The sequence below is a fragment of the Aspergillus mulundensis genome (genome assembly GCF_003369625.1).
Source record: "Aspergillus mulundensis strain DSM 5745 chromosome Unknown scaffold_0, whole genome shotgun sequence".
In the NCBI taxonomy this organism is placed as follows: domain Eukaryota; kingdom Fungi; phylum Ascomycota; class Eurotiomycetes; order Eurotiales; family Aspergillaceae; genus Aspergillus; species Aspergillus mulundensis.
Genome location: NW_020797888.1, coordinates 2,369,913 through 2,390,935, shown reverse-complemented (window position 1 = coordinate 2,390,935; position 21,023 = coordinate 2,369,913). Strand labels below are relative to the sequence as shown.

The window sequence follows — 21,023 nt, the reverse complement described above, 5'->3', positions numbered from 1 at the left end:
CAGTCTCCGCTGGTAGTCCTCATGGATCTGTGCCGCCGAGATGTTGTTGGACTAGCAGCATTTAGTGGATAAAATTTGTATACTGAATAAGCCACCAAAACTTACAGCAAGAAAGTCAGTGAGTGCGGAGTGCCTGAACTCGTTAACTATCAATGAAATGTGACGCTGAATCCGCCGATAAGCGTGGCTGGACCTACGGGCCTCGTATAGTGTTTCTTGTCTGCCTTCGATTCGCCCTGTGGATGGTCAGTATCTTGAATCCAGAAAGTGAGCAAGTCACATACATTCTTAAGTACGGAGTTCAACAAAGTGTCTCGATTTGAGGGCCCTGGCTGTGATGGTTGCTCAGGTCAGGTGAGATCGTGTTCTACTTAACGCGTCGAGGCGTGGAGAGCCGCTTATCAGTCAGCCGCACTCTTGTTCGGGAGCAACATCAACCCCAGGAACAAGGAGGCGAAAGGCAATGTGAGAAGGTTTTCGAAGACTCGCTTTCGGGTGGCCAATCCGTTCTCCTTGGTGGCAATCTGTTCCCCTTAGTGGCGAAATCACAATTATAGGAAAACTTTGATGTTTTCTAGACCGGGTCCTGATTATTAACCGGCGGGTGGTAAGTAACTGACTACTAATAGTTGCCTGTTCCAAAGGGTAAGTAAATGACTATAGTTGCCTGTTCGAAGGGTGCCTTCTGCCTAGTTCACTCGCTGCCTCTTGGTTCTGTCCCTGGTCGAGATTCCAACTCCTGTTCAACCTACGAGCCTCGTACGCCACAATGGTGGGGAGGAAGAAGTCAGATGCAAAGCAGTCCGTTGCTCTCAATGGTAAGATTTATATTTTTATGATCATTGCGAGCTGTCTTTTGTAAAGCTTGGTTCTTGAAGCTAACTCTAATCTGCGATCCCAGATAAAATGTCTCCATCCTTGTCCAGGCGCGCTTCCTTAAGGTTAGCTCAGGCCTCGTCTACCCCGAAAACAGACAAATCCGAGAACCAGCACGAAATCACCGATCTCGATGATGAGCCTGTATCCTCAAGTGTTCCAAAACCACGTCGGAGCATTAGAACGGCAAAACTTGAAGTGGCCATACCAGTGAAATCAGCTCGTCGTCGCTCACCATCGTCCTCCGTTGCCGCCGACGACACATCTGCAGATGGAATTACTGAATATGACACACCAGCCACAAGTGTGGCCGTGACTCCTGCAGAGTCTGATATAGGGACGTCGAAGAAGAGGGTCAACGCTTCTGCTCGAGCCCGGGAACTGCGATCAAGTAATATGTCTCTAGGAGGACCCAGGGGGTTGAAGAGACAATCCGCCCTCAAGGCAGATGAATATACCATGCCCGATAACGCGGATGCAGCTCTAGCTATGGACCTACAGCTTCAGGAGTATCAAAACAATCCCCCGAAACGCCGGAAAACTTCCAGTGATTTATTGCCGAATATCGATTCCGCCGATGATGATAGTATGTTGACAGAACCGGATGACGACGAGGATGATGATTTCTATGAAGAGATCGTGCACAAGACAGCTTTCAAGAAGAAGCTCAGGGCATCTCGTCGCTCTAATATCAGCCTTGTGATCCCGGATAGTGATGATGCGATGGAGGGCGATGAGCATGACTACATAACGGGTTCTGACCCGAGCGATTCGTCTTCTGCCCCAAGTGAAGACCAACCATTGATCTCACGGATGAACAATGTGGGAAATCAGAGACTCCAGTCTCAGAGACAAAGATCTGCCCCGCGTACTAGTGCGCTTGCCTCTGGGATGAGCTACCGGGTAAGTCATACGTAAACAGGCGTCTATCTACTTGGCTGATCGCAAGGATAGGCTCGCAGGGAGCGGCAGAAGCTTGAGAAACAGCATCCTAGTATTGTAACGATGTGGAATGATCTGAAGAACGACCCTCCTATCACGCCCGTGCCAGCAGCGCAGCCTTCGGGCATATCTAGGATGCTCAAGCCGTTTCAACTCGAGGGCCTGAATTGGATGACTCGACAAGAACAAACACAATACAAGGGCGGATTGCTGGGTGATGAGATGGGTATGGGCAAGACGATTCAAGCAGTGTCTCTTCTCATGTCGGATTATCCGGCAGGACGACCGTCCCTGGTCGTAGTACCGCCAGTTGCGCTAATGCAATGGCAGTCGGAGATCAAGGTTTGTTAAGGCCTGATTAAGTATGTCTTCTTCTCTGATCTCGTTTTCAGGCATATACAGACGGAAAATTACAAGTCCTCGTCTACCACAACACCAACTCCAAGGTCAAGAGTCTGAAGAAGAAAGACCTCGAAAAATATGACGTAATCATGATTTCCTGTTTGTATCCTTTACCCTGTGTCTTGCGCCATTTCTGATGTTCATCTAGATTCTGGCCTTGAGTCAATCCATCGGAAAGAGTGGAAGGGCTGGAGCCGTAATGATGGCCTTGTCAAGGAAGACAGTAAGCGTTACCTCGACCATGTCCGATTCTATTGCTAACGCTTCCTAGGTGTTATTCATTCCATTCATTATCACAGGCTCATCCTTGATGAGGCTCACAGCATCAAGGTATGAATCAATAAAAGAATCACCGGGCTCCTTATACTGACATCTAATAGCAACGTACAACTGGTGTTGCGCGTGCTTGTTTTGCACTTAGATCCAACTACAAGTGGTGCCTTTCTGGCACTCCTGTTCAGAATCGGATCGGCGAATTCTTCTCACTGCTACGGTTTTTAGAGGTTCGGCCATTTGCCTGCTATTTCTGCAAGCAATGTAAATGCCAGGAACTACACTGGTCGCAGGATGCAGAGAAGCGATGCACGAAATGCAAACACAGGTACTGTATAGCCCACGTGCTCCCTTTTTCCAGCATTGACCGTCATCACAGTGGATTTAGCCATGTATCAGTCTTCAACCAGGAGATACTGAACCCTAGTAAGTACTCAGCCTCCGATCCATACGACCATGGCCTAACGTATAGCAGTCACGGAACGTGACAACGTGGACGCACGAAAGGAAGCATTGGCAAAATTGCGGCTGATTACGGATAGAATCATGCTGCGACGAGTCAAACGAGACCACACAGCTTCAATGGAACTTCCTCCCAAGCGGTGAGCGTCTCTTTCGACCATGGATTTTTTATTTTTATCTAGTTGAAACTAACATACTCCAGCGTCATCATACATAATGAATTCTTCGGAGAGATTGAGCGCGATTTTTCTACCAGTATCATGACGAACTCCTCTAGGCAATTTGATACCTACGTGAGCAGGGGTGTAATGCTGAACAATTATGCCAATATTTTCGGCCTTATTATGCAAATGCGGCAAGTTGCGAACCATCCCGATTTGATTCTGAAGAAGCATGCCGAAGGCGGGCAAAACGTTCTCGTATGCTGTATCTGCGACGAGCCAGCGGAAGAAGCGATTAGATCACGGTGCCGTCACGATTTCTGTCGGCGCTGCGTCAAGGACTACATTCAGTCCTTTGATGCAGATTCTGTTGTCGACTGCCCGCGATGCCATATACCTCTCTCAATTGACCTCGAGCAGCCGGATCTGGAACAGCATGAAGATCATATCAAAAAGAACTCAATCGTCAACAGAATCCGAATGGAGGATTGGACCTCGTCGACGAAAATTGAGATGCTTGTCTACGAACTTTACAAGCTACGCAGCAAGAAGCAAACACTTAAATCCATTGTTTTCTCACAGTTTACCTCGATGTTGCAACTCGTCGAGTGGCGCCTGCGTAGAGCTGGCTTCAACACAGTCATGCTTGATGGGACCATGTCCCCTGCGCAGCGCCAAAAATCAATTGACTACTTCATGAATAATGTGAACGTCGAGGTGTTCCTCGTATCGCTCAAGGCAGGTGGTGTTGCTTTGAACTTGACAGAGGCGTCAAGAGTTTTCATCGTTGATCCGTACGTCCCCGTCCCGCAGCCAGTTTCATAGCCCTTTCCTCAATTCTTGCTGACGCTCTAAGGTGGTGGAATCCCGCAGCCGAATGGCAGAGCGCCGATCGATGTCATCGAATTGGTCAACGCCGACCCTGCGTTATCACGCGACTGTGCATTGAAGATTCAGTAGAGTCCCGAATTGTTATGCTCCAGGAAAAGAAAGCGAACATGATTAATGGCACCATCAACAAGGACCAAGGTGAAGCACTGGAAAAGCTCACCCCAGAGGACATGCAGTTCTTGTTCCGGGGCTCGTAATGGCATTTTTTTCTTAGCTCAATGGTCGGCAGTCAAGGCTCAAGCTCGTCTTGGACCGTGCAGCGGAAGCCAAGTCGCTGGCTTAATTGCATTTGCGTTATGAATTCTGCTCTTTCGAACCGTGGTTCTTTCTTAGCCTTCCAGGCAACAAAATTATTCATGCAGTGGAGACTCAGGAGCGGAGACAGTGCCAGGGGCGCTTGAGTAGTTGGCAGGTCTTGCTCCTGTTCTTGTTCTACAGGAGTAGTTTATCATCATATATGCTATCCAGCGATGTGCGAAAGGACCATGGGTCTTTCTAGCCATTTTAGTTTCCACGCGGCATGGTAACCTACTCCTGAACTCCAGGAAAGATCGAGCATCGAAGCTTAGGCTGACGCGAATCTCTCAACATGTGATCTCCACCCGCGCGGCACCAAAAGCTTATATACCCTGGTAAGGCTGAGGGGTCGGGACACGGTCGTCATCTCAGCGCTTCCTTCCCAACCGAGAGAGCCCGATTCTACAAACAATGGGGTAGCCAGTGTGGCCACTTCCCTTTCTCAAATAGACCGTGGCCCGTCGCGTGTCCCTCCCTTTACTCTAATTCTCCTGAGCCCTATTCTTGGCTCTTCCGACATCCGAGCTCCGTCCAGTTGTCCCTCTATCAGCAGGCAACAGCGAAACGCCCCCTCGCAAGTCGCAACGTGCAGACCATTTCCCGTCTCTCCGATGGCAGACACGGAGTCGCATGTTCGACCCCAGCATATGGGCGACAAATATGGGCCAAAACTCGTTGATAAGGCCGAGCGATTGCAAAATCAAGCTGTCGCAATGGGTGTTGGTTCGCAGTCCGGCTCTGAGCCTGCGGGGGGGTTCGATAGCACACCACTCCCCCAGGCGCCGCCAGGCTATACAATCAAGGTGACATTCCATCGAGGCGTTAACTTGCGTGAGTCTTTTATGAGATAGAATCATCTCATAATAGGCTTTTCAGGAACTGACAGCGATGTAGCATGCGCCGACTTCGGCTCCTTCTCCTCGGATCCTTATATACATGCGACCTTGTCTGTTGATGTGCCCCAGCGACATAAGCAAGATCCTCTCCCTTCTTTCCGCACACCGACAGTGCGCAAGAATCGCGACCCAGTCTGGGAGAAGGAATGGATAATCGCCAATGTCCCCGAGTCTGGGTTTCGCCTCAAATGTCGAGTTTACGATGAGGTAGCTAACCAATGCGTCCTTCTCATGGATCGTTGCTGAGGAAGAATATGTAGGATGCCGCAGACCATGACGACAAGTTAGGCAATGCCTATATACAGGTATTCGTTAGCATTACAAGGGGGCCTTTAGACTGGGCGAGCTGACTTCTATGCAGGTTGATTCAATAAGCGCGCAATGGCCTGGAATTCGACAACAGCCTTTTCGATTGAGGAAGCACACGGGGAGCAAGAGAGTTTATCTATTTGGTAACATTGCCGCCATTGCCTCGAGGCGCCTTCAGACGGAATCACATTTAGTAGTCAGTGTTGTCAGTCTGGGAAAGACACCCGGCATCGACGGGGCACAGGTGTATACTGTGGGCCCAAATTATTGGTTTAAGTAAAGCTTTTGTACCAATTATTTGCGAGATCCGTTCTAACAGCTCCAGGCACTTCTCACCTCTGATCGGGAGGCTCGTGGGGACAAAGGACGCCATTCAGAGTGAGGATGGAAGAAAAACAATCAATCGATACAATTTCCAGGCTGTACAAATCCAGTTAACAGGACCAGTGCCCAAGGAATTGTACCACAGATATGTGGAATTCAAGCCCTTCGTCGCAGGGATGTTCACGTCACATACATTGCGAGGGCGAATACTTAACAGAGCGCTCCATCACCAGCATGAGAGGATCTATAATTTTGACCGGGCGACATTAGACGGCCAATTTGATAAGCCATGTTTGGAGCTTACACGGCAATTCCTTGGGTTTGTCGAATACGCGCAGGGAGGCAGGATCTTTACATATGTCCTCACCCTGGACGGTCAATTCCGTTTCACTGAAACAGGCAAGCAGTTTGGTATCGACCTTTTGAGTAAGCATACGATGCACAGCAACGTATCTGTCTATATCGCCTACTCGGGGGAGTTTTTCATCCGACGGCGCAAGCATCACCACCATCGAATGCAGTCTTTGGTGTCGAATCGTTCATCTACCGAGTATGTCATGGACCATGATGGCGAGGAGAGGGAGGTATCGACGGACCCCGATAAATATGAGCTCTTTATAGACAACGACAGCGGTACCTACAGGCCGAACGCCAAATACTTGTACCTTCTGAAAGAATTTTTCTCCTCTAACTTCCCTGGACTTCACATTACGACCCTGGACTGTCAAGCCGATGCGGAGCGGATGCAGCAACTCAAAAGTGAACAGAGAGAACAGAAAAACAGCGCAGGTGGCCAGATGGCTTTCCTTCAGCAACGAAGCAGGTCTTCATCTTCTTTGTCTATATCAAGTTCCGACGAAGACGAGTTGAACGAGCGCAGCGGCCTGGAACAGAAAAAGAGGGGAGACTTTGCTAAAAGAGTGCACGAGATGCGGGATGTCAAGGGGCAGGTACTGAAGTGGGCACAGGCAGATGAAGACGTACAGCCCGATTTTGGGAATAAAGCGACCACGGCCGAGTCATCACACCCTTCTGAGGGAACGGCCGAGGGCAGGATCGGGGTCAGGGAGGAATAGTAAGCCCCATTTTTATACCCAAATGGTTCCAAGGGCCATTGCTCTTTACTTTGCGACCCTTTGCCCGAGACTTGGGCCTGTTATTTTATGTTTACTCTTCCCTCTAAGTTGGTTTCATGGATTCCGTACCCGGCGACCATTATTACTGTTGTGTGCAATCTGTAATGTTAATGATATTATTCTTAGTGGAGGGGGGCGGGTGGTGGACTGACCAGCCTCAACCATTATCAACTGTTCTCCTTTACTTGTTTCATGTCTTGCTGTAGCAACTGCAGTTTTAAGTCTTGGTATGAGAACATTTTAACTGGGTAGCTTTACAATATATGATATGTTACTATTTATTGGATAGAGTAGCGGCTAAAAGACTAAAGACTGGACATGATGGGTTTCAGAAGTTCACGAGAGATATAAGACGCCCCGAGGCAAAGAGACTGTTCGATGACATAGTGTACGCAGGATATCCAAGATGCCTCATATCACACGCCCTGCCGAGGTGCTGGAGCTTCGATCGTTGGTCTGGACTTTCCTGAGTCCCTTGCCTGCCTGGATTGAGGCCAACAGAGCGCCTCTATCAGGGGCGCCAGCGGGGGCTGCCGTGGCAGGACCGGGAGGTGGAGGAGGTCCAGGGGGTGGGGGTGGAGCGGGAGGCGCCATAGGAGGAGGTGGAGGTGGTGGAGCACCAGCCGGTGTTTCAATGCTGGGCACCAAGGGCGCGGCTCCAGGCGGAGGAGGTGGTGGTGGCGGGGGAAGCTGTGCACCACCAGCATTGGGGGATATGTCTGCTTCAGCTGGGATTGGCGGAACCGGTGGGATAGAAAAGTCTTGTACCGGTGTCGCGGACTTGGGCGAAGGGGACTGATTGTCCATAGCGCTCAGAGGCCGAGGAGGTGCCATAGTACCGAAGAGAATACTTGCGAGTTGTTTGGCGCTTCCACCACCTGCGCGGTCATCGTCTTCATCATCAGACGACTCGAGATCAGATCCGGCCGCCGACCAGTCATCGTCCGCCTCTGGGCGAGCGCGAGTTTTTCGTTCAAGTGGCCCAGAACCTGTAAACTTCGGTTGTGTTGTATGCTGCTGCTGCTGCTGAGCAAGCCGATGGAATGGGTTGGTGGACTGGGTATCAGCTTTCTGAGGAGCGCTGGCTTGAGAGGCTTCAGGTGATGTTGGGGGAGGATAGTCCGTAGGCTGAGAAATGTTCCTCCTGAAATAAGGATTCTTAGACTCAGTTTCGGGGCTTAGGTTAGCTGGCACTGCTCGAGTGCTTTCGGGAGAACTGGAGGCAGTGGTTGTCTCAGGTTCAGGAGCGGCCGGCGGTTCAGAAACTGGAGCGGGAGGCGCTGGGGGAACCGGGGTAGATGTCGGAGGTAGAACCTGGCTCTGAGTTGGCGTACTGTCCTGGGGTGTTGTGATATCCACTGGACCTTCCTCGTCCGAAGAGCTCTCGTCTAGGCCTTCAAGTTCCAACTGTAGCTGTCGCTCCCGCTCCTTGGCGGCGTCTAGTTCCGCCCGCTGACGTGCGAGTCTGGCTTCTTGTTCTTGTGCGGCCTTCTTAGCTTCTTCTCTTCGGCGTTTCTCCTCCTGCTTCTTAATCTTTCCTTGCCTGACCTGCTCCTCAAGAGCGCGAAGACGGGCCTCCTGAGCCTGCTGCTCTTTCTCGAACTCGTCTTCATGTTTCTTGGCCTCCATCCTAGCGTAAAAGTGAGTAAACCGTTCAAGAAAGGTATACTGAGCGGATTGACGCTACTTACTCGAGGCGCTTAGTCTTCTCCTCCTGTGCTTGTTGTTCCTCCTTCAAAGCTTGTTCGCGCACCAGCTGCTCAGCCTTAGCTGCATCTTCAGGCGCTTTTTTAGCATCAGCCTGACCAGTGCTATCAGTTCGACGACTGCGCGACGGTGGTGCTGGTGGAGGCTTTTTTCCAACAGTTTTCGCTGCTTGACTGGAAGGAGGACGCTGCTCATCAGCAATACGGCGTTGCCTCTCCTGCTCTCGCTTAGCATCTTCCTCTTCCGCCCGTCTCACCCGCTCTTCCCTTTCCCTCCTCTCACGTTCTTGACGCTGAGTCAAAGTTTCGATAGCATCACTTTGAGGCTTAAGACCGGCAGCCGCCATGCGTTCGGCAATTCGTCTTTGGGCGCGTTCCCTCGCAGCAGCAACACGGTCCTCATGGGTGATTGGTGCAGAGCCTGCTGATCCAACAGACGGTGGCGGGGACGGTCGTGCAGCTGTCGAGGCATGTGCCGGAGAATGGCGAGCCCGCGATTCCAGAGGAGATGATTTTCTCGAATCCCTGTAAAGGTTAGATTCACAGTGGGGGAACGAGAACAAAAGGAAACAGCAACAAGTAAACGAGCGTAACTTGACGGTAAACTTACTCTTCTTTTCGAATATGCGCAGTACGGCTACCGCGGTTGAGGTCGTAGATGAAATCACGAATAACGTCCTCAACACCTAGAGCATCTTCCCACCGACGCCTTTCATGTTCGCGGGTAGAGCTATCGCCCCCTTCCTTGAGGCTGTCCTCCAAGCTGCTGGCGAAGTCCTTAACGCTTTCTTCCACATCGCGAGTCATGGAATCATTCTTCTCTCTCTCCGCCTTGACCCTAGCACTCTCTGATTCTAGGCGACGGGTTGCAGCGCCCTCGTCATCCTGTGACGTAGGAGCCGGTCTTCCAGCGAGTTCGGCGGCGCGAGCTTGCATCCTAGCACGCGCACGAGCCTTGATGTGGTCAGCTTCCGTGACTGCGCCGCCAGGCCCAGTGCCGACAATATTGAATGCGCTATTAGGGTGTGCCTTGGCATCCTTGAGACGGAATATCTCAAGCCTAGCCTCTGCAATCTGACGCTCCACACGCCTAACGTCCGAAGCAATCTGCGGTACCTGGTCTTCATATGCCTGCAATTGGCGACGCAGTGTCCTTCGCTCAGCACCAGTATCGAGGTTGCGAAGAGAGGCATGGGGGTGAGTATCGATATCGTCCTGGACGCGTCGGATCCTATCCATCAGACTCTCCGCCTCCCGGCGGTCCCGCCGATCAAGCGCATCCTCTTCCTCCGCACGGTTTTCATCCTCAAAATCTACCGCTTCCAACATGATCTGAGTTTCGCGGATCTTCTTCTTCAGCTGCTCGACCGACAGTTCATCCTCTGAGGCTTGCGAAGCCGCAGGTGAAGGAGTGCGACCGCTGTTTCCAACACGGCGACGAGCACTTGAGCGGTAACCAGCAGCCGCATCGTCGTTGTTCTTGAACAGCGTAGCATCCTTGCGGCCTGCACCTGCACCGGGCGACACTGCCCCACCGCGGAAAGAATGTTCCTTCAGATAGCTGACACCGGTCTTCTGGGGCTGCAGGAATGCACCAGTAGCTTTTCGATGCTCTGCATCTTGAGAAAGCATGGACTTGATGGTTCCAATTGAGTCGTTCAGATTCCTTGTGGATGGAGGGATAAGTTCCGGGGGCAGACGGCTTGGAATGGGATAGCCATTGAGCTTTCTATAAATCAGGTGCATCGCGACAGCAAACTCGTCCATGTTGAGTCGGCCACGGTTATGAGGGTCCGCCAATGTCCAAAGAGCCTCCAAATCATTCCTAGCCAGACCACTCTGACCCATAATCTCAATTGCAGTGTCACCACCAATGAATCCCTTGTGAAGGCCATCCCATGCCCGAAAAAGGTCGTCATAGATCCTCTTTTCTTCTTTCGTGATAGCCCAAGGGATATTCGCATTTCCGGAGAGCCCAGCAGCAGAGAACCCACCCTCGCGACCTGGCTGAGGCATCAGCTGCTGTTTCAATGCGTCGATATTAGGCAATCCCGAGGCAGGCGCATTGACAAAGCCCCATTGACCAGGAATTCCAGTGGGCTGTGCTACTAGTCCACCAGTTTGTGAAGGACTGAGATTCGAGCCGTAACCCGTCGGCATGGGAGGCATTGGTGGACGAGGACCAGTATAGCCTGTTGCCTGCGGGTTATTCAAGAGACCCATTTGGGGAGGCTGAAGACCTTGTCCCGGAGCCTGCCCGGGGAATCCTGTCGCCTGTGGGACAAGGCCCTGAGGTTGACCTGGGAAAGCAACATTGGGTTGGTACCCGGAAGACTGTGGGAATCCGGTTGGCTGCGCGGTAAGCTGTGACAAAAGTTGCGAGTTGTTAGGCTGTTGTGGTCGGGGCTGCTGCGGCGCGGGCGGCGCTGATTGATTCTCGAGCAACGGCGCATCAAAACTAGGAACATTTGTTCTGACAACAGGTTCTGGCTGCGTGTCTGGGACCTGAAAGGAGATGATGTCTACCATGCTCGAGACCTCATTCTTTATCGTTTCCGGAAGTGAGCCTGGTATATCCCTTCCCGTGATTCTCAGGTTGCACAGGTACATGGCCAAAGCGAATTCAGGAAAGAGTAACTGGCCGGATTTAGTGGTGTCGGATAAAACCCTATGAGTTGTGAGCTTCAAGTCCGAGTACAAGGAGCCCGTAAGGGTTACCAAATCTTCGACAAGTCACTCCCGGAGAGCTTCGAGCGAAGGAGTAGTTCCTTCGCTTTGTCACCTAGAGAGAAAAAAATTAGACAAGTGTTCCAGCCATCTATAACGTAGCAAATTTGTCCAACTAACCAGTCATTGCCTGGCTTTCTCCGACAGCGGATTTGAAGAGCTGCTCAAACTTCGCCTGATCTTGCGCCGTGATGAATGACAGTCGAATGTTTGGGATTCGGCCACCGGAAGCCTTGGGCGGCGGAGTAGGCGCAACTCCTGAGACATCCTGGAACGAGTTCGCTATCTCGGAGGAAGTCTGCAATCCGGTTCGAAGCGGAAGGTTCGTGCTCGACGTAACCTGTATCTGCGGGCCCTGGCCCTGAGGCTGGAATCCACCATGTTGAGATTGCTGCAGTGTGGAGGGGTAACCTGTAGGCTGGGGTTGTTGGGGCTGCGGCGCCTGTCGTGCTGGTGCGCCCGGGAAACCAGTATACTGAGCCTGAAGCTGTCCGGGTGAAAATCCAGTTGCTTGCGGTTGCAAATGGGGTGCACCAGAGGCAGATAACTGAGGACCATAGCCTGTAGGCTGGGAGGCAAGACCGGTCTGTTGAGGTTGTGCCTGCTGCTGGCCGAATTGCGAGAATGGGGATTGCTGCTGTATGTAAGGCTGCCCCGGGCGTGCGCTGTTAGCACCGCCCAGGAAGGAATTAGACGAAGAATACATTAGCAACTATGCAGCTTCATTGGCGACAGAGTTAATGGCAGAATATGAAACAAGAAATCAAACAATGGAGAGACGAAATGGGGAATTCGCGGGGGGAATGAATGGCGGGCAGGCAGCAAGATGGGCTCAGGAGCAGGGTGGTGACGCCGGGTGTCCAGTTCCTCGTGGGTCAGGGACACGCAGCCGCTAACCGGAAAGGGGTGCTGAGTCAGCAGGCACAAACAAGGGGGACTACTACGAAGTATATGGCTCGGGAATGCACGGGCAGAGCCCTTGTAGTACTATTACTAGTTAGGTCCTTGTTGCTGAACAATTAGTTAGCTGGGCCATTACGCTCGCTCATGAACAGTAGAATAATGTCATCAAGATTGGCCCCCGCCATCAATCATTCCGTTGCTCCCATACATGGAGTGTCAAGCACAAAATAGCCCCGCAGATCATAACAAAGAAAATAGAAAGGAAGGTCTATCAGGCATCAGATAGGACACGCATAACCAGCTGCGTGCATTGCATTGAAATATAACCCACGCCACTACCGCAAAATCAAAAGTTTGGATACCACAATGAACACAGCTGACTAAAATCCATCTGAAACACCATTTTGTTGCTGCTGTGTGGCTCCAACCATTTTGCGCAATTCATATTCTTTGGTAAATTCTCGAGACAAGATGCCCAGGTCACGCACTAGCTCATTGCATGCGGCAATGACAGCTTGCTTAGGGGTGATGTCGCCATCTGTTTGTACACGAAGGACAAACTTGGGAACAAGGGGATGAGGAACCTGATGACAGAGTTAGTTGTCACATGGTTAAACAACATAGGTGAAGAACTGCTCTTGAGAGCCGCTGTTCTGCTGAAGTGAGCGATACCCTGTATGCAGCAAAAAGAACATGAGAGCTCTGCAGAAGACGAGAACGGATCAGATTTCCAAGCGTATGGTCTTCTTTGTTGAAGGTGAAGATAGCTGATGATGGGATTCCTGAGATCTGTCAGTCATTGAATGTTGCGTTAGTCCATTGGACACCGCAAAAACTTACGTGTGTCAATCTCCATCTCAACCTTGCTTTCACCACTCGCAAGAACGAAGGACTCATATCTATATGCAGGAGCTTGTTAGCTAGATGCCACCATGAAACAATCAAATAGCAGAGCGATCCAAGGCGCAGGCTATATTTTCAACAATTTGAGATATCAGACCTGTCCGGGACGTTGCCAGCTTTATCAGTTGGCTGGCCACCCTTTCGAGTAGTGGTGGCACGAGCGAGAACAACTTCTGGTGGGAGGATAGCCTTGGGTTTGTGTTCCTCGTCCGGGTACATGATGTTTTGATATGAAACAATTGGAACAGGTACACAAAGCAAGAAGAGATGACAGAGATTTGGGGCAGTAGTATTACATGGAAAGGACCAAATGAAAGTAGAGTAGCTGAATCAAAGACTGTTCACAGACACTCATAAGAAAGTGAGGGGAAATTCAGGGCCTGAATCTGGAAGGAGGAAGTTGAACTGGGCATTGCCCACAGTTAAGCCACAGCTTCCACTTTCAGATCCAGACAGGGAACAGAATACAAATGCTCTGAAGACAATGCGAGCTCCAACACAAAGTTGCAGTCTCAATACCAAAGCATATTCTTACCTATCTGGTGCGTTCATTTTGAATCAAAGGAACCCAGTTACCTGAGTTACACTCTGTCTCAAATATCCAAGAGACTATGGCCGCGGAGTGACAAGCGGATTTGAAAGCTGTTCTAGGTTTACTCAAGAAAAGAGTTTATCCCGCTTATTTTCAATCAGGACTTCAGTAAGTAGAGATTTTGACACTGGCCAAGAATAACTGCATAGCTAAGAGTCAGATAGGTTATTCGGTGTCTCAGAAACAACAGAACAAGCCAGAATATCTACCTGGAGTGGGTGGGAGAATACGGATATTCAGGAATATTAAGCAAACTGATATAGGGTGGGCCTCAGACCGAGCGCTTTGACAACAGCTGCTTCACAGAGGAGATGAGTAAGGTAAGAGAGTATAGAAAGTAAGAGGACGAAGATATCCTGTATATCGATAAATCTGAGCAGTGCTGATATCAAAGAGAGCCAGCAGATCTTCCATGAGTTCCGCCCCGCTTTGAGTCAGCAGATCACGTGGCTAGGTAACTGGCAGTTAACCTTGTCTGTAGAAAAAGAGGTTAACTACCACTAGACTTCACTAATGATGTGACCCTACTCTAACTAACAATGTAGGCTTGAAATTGATATTTGCTTACAAAGGTAGGAGTAGCGGGATACATATAATAGGCGCGTTTTCGACGAGGGTGTATGAATATCTCCAAGGACGATCTTACACAGCCGAATAACCGCGGTCAACTATTTATGCTCTCCGTTCCTCCGTGATCCTTTCACACACCATGTCAATTCAAAAGAAACAGAACGACATGTCAACCAACTCAGCGCTACAGGCCGCCTACCCTTGGACCAAGGCACCTCTACTAGCTTCGGCGCCGATGCTGAACATTGCCACGGCACCGCTCGCCGTCGCCGTCTCAGCAGCAGGTGGCCTGGGCTTTCTTGCCGGTGGCTTCGACATCTCATCCATGGAAGGCAATTTGGAAGAGGCCGTTCAACTCATCAAGGGATCAAACTCGACGATCCGAGAGGTCTACGCCACCAGCAATATTCTCCCAATTGGAGTTGGTTTCCTAAATTGGGGCGCCGACCTCCTCAAAGCCATCGCCGCGATTGAGAAGTACCGGCCCTGCGCCGCCTGGCTCTTTGGTCCCAAGAAGTTGCCCGATGACCTCCGTCCATGGGTTGAGCAGATACGCGCTGTGACCGGTGGCGAGACCAAGATCTGGATCCAGGTAGGCACTGTAGCCGAGGCGGTCGTCGTCGCAGAGTCTCTGGATCCAGATGTCTTGGTTCTACAAGGCTCAGATGCAGGTGGCCATGGCCTGGCCCAATCAGCGTCAATAATCACTCTTGTACCCGAGGTAAATGATGCGCTTGGAGCGCGGCAGCTCAATCCCATATCACTTATTGCGGCGGGTGGTATAGTTGACGGTCGAGGGCTGGCTGCGTCCCTTGCACTCGGAGCCTCAGGTGCGGTCATGGGCACTAGATTTCTGGCCTCCTCGGAAGCCAAGGTTGCCCGTGGTTATCAGGAGGAGGTCCTCCGCGCATCTGATGGCGGAGTGAGTACCGCTCGCTCGACCGTGTATGATCGAGTGAGAGGGATCTTGAGCTGGCCGTCGCGATATGACGGGCGTGGTGTGGTCAATCAAAGTTATGTCGACGCTGTTGAGAGAGGCATGGGTGACGAAGAAAATCGAGCACTCTATGCGGAAGAGTTGAAGAAGGGAGACGCTGGGTGGGGTCCCAATGCCAGACTAACAACGTATGCTGGCACAGGAGTTGGGCTTGTTACAGAGGTTATTCCTGCTGCCGAGATTGTAGCAAACGTGATCGAAGAGGCAAAGAATGCTTTTGCATGGAGTTGTTGACAGAGTATAAACAGGTTTCATTAGTTTGGGAACTTGCATTTTCCTCATACAACCTGGCCCAGATACACTCGAAATTCACCTATCCAGGTATGTATGCTGTTTTGGTTATAAAATGACTATCAGAGAATGGACATGGTTAGCACCCAAAGTGGCTGTCGAAACATGAACATGATTATAAAAGTATAGTATAACACCTACAATCGATCGTGTCCTGTCATGAACCACGGCTTGTACTTACAAAACGGCTATCAAACAGCTTCAGGTGTGGACCTTGATCATAAGCAAGTCATACGGTATACTCTAGAGTAACTCTGTAAGCCGGAGAGGATTGTTATGTATATTTAGGGTATATCCAAGGCTGCAGATGTGATATTCTGTGTACAGCGAGCTCCGTTCCTATCAAATGACTAGTCCGGTTGGACCAGGTTGGACCATCTGACGAGAGCTCCATCAGCACGAGAAGAAGGAATCAGGCAGCACTTTATACTTAGATTAGGCATGTTACTACTACACTGTGAATGAATAGAACATCCCAAGGACCATGAATTGGTGCGGCTAAGGACTCTGGGCTCAGAATACTCCGTAGGATCGGAAAATTATAAAGAGTCAGGGACGCTAGAGCAATCTTTCCCGCTTCAGGTATTTCGATCGAGGGGTAGATTGACGACAAGATTCCGGAGTCAAGTCTAAGCCCCAAGTTCTTCGCGACTCCTCTACTCATCCGCCATCCTCCACAGCAACCTAATACCATCCCATTCCCTCAACCGACTGTCCTACCTTGTCAGCCAACTGTTTGCTTTCTCCTTGAGCCTCTTCCGCTCGGCCGCCCAACCGCTTCCCCGTCGCCTTTTCTATACACACTCAATCTATCGGGCCAAGAGTCAAGATCGTGGATGAATCGAGGGGGTGAAGACTGAAGAGAGCTGAAACAGTGGCAGTGTGGCTCCATCTTCCCCACTCAACTCATTTTATCTCGTCCACTCTGCGCTCCGACTGTGTTCTTCCAAACCCGTCGATCGTTATTATTCACGGCTCCTTGCCCTTGCCTATGACCACGGGCCACTCACTCAAGACCTGAGTTGGGTGGCAGCAGCTCGTTGGGATCCAGCCTCGATTTCCGTATCGATCACAGACCGCCGATGGTGACCTTCTAACTTCCCCGGCTTCCTCTTCGGACTTGATCTTCTGACCGGCGACTTGACACCTTCAGCGCTTTTACCATGGGGATTGTCGGAAGCCGACTTGACGACTCAGGGTGCCTGTATTTCAAGGATCAGAACAAATGTGCGTTTCTTCTGCTCGGGCGGCTGATGGACTGCGATTGACATCTGATTCTACTAGTAACGATCGCATCTGTGACGATATCTAATTCTCGCCGTGTACTCCTCAACCTCGTTCCAAACGCATTCCCCGCGACTAGGTATAATGCGAGAAGAGACCTTGGCGATGATGCCTTGGTTGAGTATATACAGGTAATATGGACGATCGTCGCATGGCAATTTCTCCGTTAGCTCACAATCCCAATACACAACAGGACCCGGACTCTCCTCCGTCTGCTCCCACCCCGTCGTTCCTCTTACGCCTAAACAACGATGATGAACTCATTTTCAAATTTACCTTTGTTCTAAGACAAACACAAACTGGGAACGTGACGAATTCGACAGTTAACGGGGTTTCGACGACATTACCCGAAGTAGCCGACACCATATTGACGGGCTTGACCTTCGCGCATGCGCCCAACTCAAAAGAGCTCGACAATCTGGTCACAAGGGAATTCCACGCGAATCCGAATTTACAGAATAACTCGAATGTCCAGCTTGTGGGGGATTTCTCGACCGGTGGCAGCCCATCTGTCCAGTTTGACTGGACCTGGAAGTGGAAGCCCCCGAAGGGCACGGAAGACAAGGGTGGTGGCTGGCGGAATAGCTGCAGCTTCTTGGATTACGACCAAAGAGCGAACCGGCTCAATACCCTCGCCTATTTTTCGTTTTGGGTACAAAATACCGCGCGCGCTCTGCCGAGTCCGCAGGTTATTTCCCCGAATCTGGATGTCCACATGCCTATCCGCAACCGAGTTCCCTCCTCGCATTCAGTTTTATCACATTCTAGCGATGCAGATATATCGTCAACCGCTCAAATACAAGTTGTACCGGAGACACCCCCAGAGGTAAATGATGCGCCTTCAACTTCCGCAGCTCCGGCCCCCGTGAAGGTAGATCTTCCCCATTCGCGTCCGGGTGAGGATATGAGTGCGGTCGAAGATGGTCCTCTATTCCGTGCTACCATGAAGGCGCTAGAGCAGAAGACTGGCAATATGCGCGCAAAAATCAAGAAGCTCCTGAAGAAGGCCGAGGCTGCGCATCAAGCCCAGACCGCTTGCAATGAAGCTGTGGAGGCCTTTTTATCTGCCCTTGGGGATGCGTCTACGTCTAACGCGAACGCAATCCAACCAGCATTGGACCACTATTTTGAAAAGATTTCGCGGCAGATACTGAACTACGAGCGCCTTAACGCCTTACAGCTTCAAAGGCTGGTTATTGAACCCCTTCTGAAACTCTATACTAACGACATCAAACAAGCGGAAGCTAAGAAGAAAGAATTTGAAGAAGAAAGCCGGGACTATTATGCTTACGTTGGTCGATACCTCGGACAACGGCAGGACTCGTTAAAGGAAAAAAAGCGAGTGGAGAGTGACTCTAAGTACCAGGCGAAACGGCGAAATTTTGAGTTAAGACGGTTCGACTATTCATCATTCATGCAGGATCTTCATGGTGGCCGCAAGGAGCAGGAGGTTCTCTCTCATCTTACTAAATATGCGGACACTCAGGCGAAGAGCTTCCTCGCTGCTGCCAAACACGTGGACGACATGGTGCCACAGCTTGATGCTCTTATCCATGAGGTCAATCAAGCCGACAAGGAATTCCAATTCCAGAGAACGGAGAGGGAAGAGAAACGGAGAGCTTTGGAGAAAAGCAGCAACACGTACCTTGAGCCTGACGCGCCCACCAGCGCGAGCGCTGCGTCAACGTTAGTCGGTAGCGGCAATGGGAATCAGAAATCAGAGGGCGACTTGGGTCGCGCAGACAGCACGGGGTCGCAGCTACGAAGTGTCACGAGCAACAATTCATCCACGTCAACTCAGACAGCCCCTCCCACAAACCCCCCGGCTGGGACATCCGCCGTGACCTCAGTAATGAACCCGAGTTGTACGTTATTTGGCATATCTGACTATATCTGCAAAGGAGTTATCAACGCTAACCTTGGAATAGGCCAACAAAGGAAAGAAGGGCTGCTCTGGGCATTATCTCGACCGGGTTCTCATATTGATCCCAAGGGAATCAACAAGCAGGCTTGGCATAAGTAAGATCATAAATGCTCCTTTATAATTTTACAGGAAGTGCTAATTTTCGCCAGATTTTGGATTGTTCTCGACCAAGGCAAGTTGTCAGAATACAGCAACTGGAAACAAAAGCTTGACTTACACATGGACCCCATCGATCTGCGGATGGCCTCGGTAAGAGAGGCTCGGAATGCAGAACGGCGATTTTGCTTCGAGGTCATCACTCCGCAATATAAGCGCATTTACCAAGCGACTTCAGAGGACGATATGGGTAATTGGATCCGGGCGATCAACAACGCTCTACAGAGCGCGGTTGAAGGACGTAGCATGTATCCACCCCCAGTATCCGATGGCGATAAACCATCCATCGGTCGTGACATAGGCTCCGTGCTGACGGGGAAGAGCTCTTCGGTTTCCCATCACTCCCACCATCCATCTGCCTCCAGCAACGTGACCCGCCGCACGACAGTTGGCGCCCGGCCAAGCTATGTTCGCAGCGATTCGCAGGGATATGAAGATAATCCCTCGAAGCTACTACAAGCGGTTCGCGACGCCGACCAAGGCAACCACTGGTGCGCGGACTGTAACTCCACCTCCAAAGTTGAGTGGGTCTCCATAAACCTGGGGATCGTTTTGTGTATTGAGTGCAGTGGCATTCACCGGTCTCTGGGGACGCACATCTCCAAAGTTCGATCACTCACATTGGATGTCCATTCTTTCTCGAACGATATCGTTGAGATTCTTCTTCAAGTTGGAAACCGCGTTAGCAATATGGTTTGGGAGGCCACTCTAGACCAGTCTCAGAAGCCTATGTCCTCGTCCACTCGAGAACAACGGCTCAGATTCATCACGGCCAAATATGCGGAAAGGACATTCGTCCAACCCCTGCCGTCTCCATTATCACGATTTCCGACAGCGGACGAAACACTTCTCGCCTCAATCAAGAGGAACGATATTCAAGGGGTGTTGTACGGCATCGCTCTCCGTGCCAATGTGAACGTCGCCGATCGTTCCCGTAGCACTGACGCTGTCTTCCTCGCCTTAGCTGCAGCTGATCCGGCCCAACCCGGTTCAACACCTTCAAGTATAGCCTCTCGACCTAGTACATCCGCCAAAACGATCCCTTTCCCCGTCGCTGAGCTCCTAGTACAGAATGGAGCCGAGATCCCTTCCCAACCCCCGCCAATTCCTCTTTCACCAGCTGCTCAGTTATACCTCAACCAGCGAACCGCACGACTCTCTGGTTTGAGTCATCCAGCTCCTGTTGCATCGCCGCCAGATACACTGGGATCACTGCCTACCCTCCGGGGGCCTGGAACAAGCGGCGAACATGCACCGAGTCCATTGGAGAACAAAGAGCGTGAGAAACTGCATAAAAGAGGGAGTGCTGGAGCCAGGTTTGCTGGTAAAGTTGCTTCGCTGGGCATTGATCGATAACCTTCATATTTCCTATCCCTCCTGCCTTATACCTACCGATATCTATTCTTACTTCATGACGCGTCTCGCTTCCCTTCTTCCTGGATCCTACACCAGTTTGGCGGATTGATTCCAATTACGATCTATTTATACACCGATTACACTTAATGATGGGTCCAGGCGGACATAATGATTATTGCTACTGAGAAAAACATCTTCGCCGTATTACTATTATTGCTAACATATTCGTGGGGATAACTACATTGCCTATGCAGGTGTTCGCTTCAAGTACAGACGATTGATGGATTGATCGAAGATGTCAGGCCTGATATTCTTGATCATGGTATATCCTCACCCTTACGTTTCTCTTTTCGTGGACATCATTGTGAGTTGACCAGGGTCGAACTCGGTCTCAGTGGTACTTTATAGGAAAGTCGTCTAGGTTTCCTCAAATTGTGTTCTTGATTCCCGTAAAGCACCTGTAGGGTAGTAGCTGAGGGCACCGTACCTGGTCAAACCGGACCCCGCGTTCCAACCATCAGCGTTTGCTCTCTTGACGCTATTACAAGGGTGAAGCTGCAGTAGACAACCTTGAGCCCTGATTGATCACATCCTTCTGACAATAGAGGGTAAGTTTTCGACTTGGAACGCCTCTAGTGATATCCG

General features: G+C 50.8%; 5 protein-coding genes across 5 annotated transcripts; 4 read left to right on the top strand and 1 right to left on the bottom strand.

The window, feature by feature from the left end:
- Nucleotides 1-769: 769 nt before the first annotated feature.
- On the top strand, nt 770-4,204 carry DSM5745_00565 (DNA repair protein RAD16; the record flags this gene model as incomplete). Its single annotated transcript, XM_026742581.1, has 11 exons — nt 770-818; nt 902-1,779; nt 1,831-2,160; nt 2,211-2,319; nt 2,369-2,443; nt 2,492-2,550; nt 2,601-2,821; nt 2,873-2,919; nt 2,969-3,095; nt 3,158-3,910; nt 3,973-4,204. The coding sequence occupies 11 exons, from the start codon at nt 770-772 to the stop codon at nt 4,202-4,204; spliced, it is 2,880 nt and encodes a 959-aa protein (XP_026608426.1).
- A 711-nt stretch (nt 4,205-4,915) lies between these two features.
- DSM5745_00564 (C2 domain protein) lies at nt 4,916-6,909 on the top strand (the record flags this gene model as incomplete). The annotated part of the gene is made up of 5 exons (XM_026742580.1): nt 4,916-5,135; nt 5,199-5,407; nt 5,461-5,505; nt 5,562-5,785; nt 5,835-6,909. The coding sequence occupies 5 exons, from the start codon at nt 4,916-4,918 to the stop codon at nt 6,907-6,909; spliced, it is 1,773 nt and encodes a 590-aa protein (XP_026608425.1).
- Nucleotides 6,910-7,380: 471 nt separating this feature from the next.
- On the bottom strand, nt 7,381-13,427 carry pan1 (actin cytoskeleton-regulatory complex protein PAN1; the record flags this gene model as incomplete). Its single annotated transcript, XM_026742579.1, has 9 exons — nt 7,381-8,599; nt 8,661-9,200; nt 9,286-11,343; nt 11,394-11,457; nt 11,523-12,051; nt 12,794-12,889; nt 12,978-13,087; nt 13,146-13,204; nt 13,306-13,427. The coding sequence occupies 9 exons, from the start codon at nt 13,425-13,427 to the stop codon at nt 7,381-7,383; spliced, it is 4,797 nt and encodes a 1,598-aa protein (XP_026608424.1).
- Nucleotides 13,428-14,509: 1,082 nt separating this feature from the next.
- DSM5745_00562 (nitronate monooxygenase) lies at nt 14,510-15,601 on the top strand (the record flags this gene model as incomplete). Its single annotated transcript, XM_026742578.1, has 1 exon — nt 14,510-15,601. The coding sequence occupies one exon, from the start codon at nt 14,510-14,512 to the stop codon at nt 15,599-15,601; it is 1,092 nt and encodes a 363-aa protein (XP_026608423.1).
- A 1,220-nt stretch (nt 15,602-16,821) lies between these two features.
- DSM5745_00561 (putative ARF GTPase activator (Csx2)) lies at nt 16,822-20,378 on the top strand (the record flags this gene model as incomplete). The annotated part of the gene is made up of 5 exons (XM_026742577.1): nt 16,822-16,885; nt 16,943-17,073; nt 17,136-18,807; nt 18,871-18,961; nt 19,016-20,378. 5 exons carry the CDS (start codon nt 16,822-16,824, stop codon nt 20,376-20,378), a joined length of 3,321 nt encoding a protein of 1,106 aa, XP_026608422.1.
- Nucleotides 20,379-21,023: the final 645 nt, after the last annotated feature.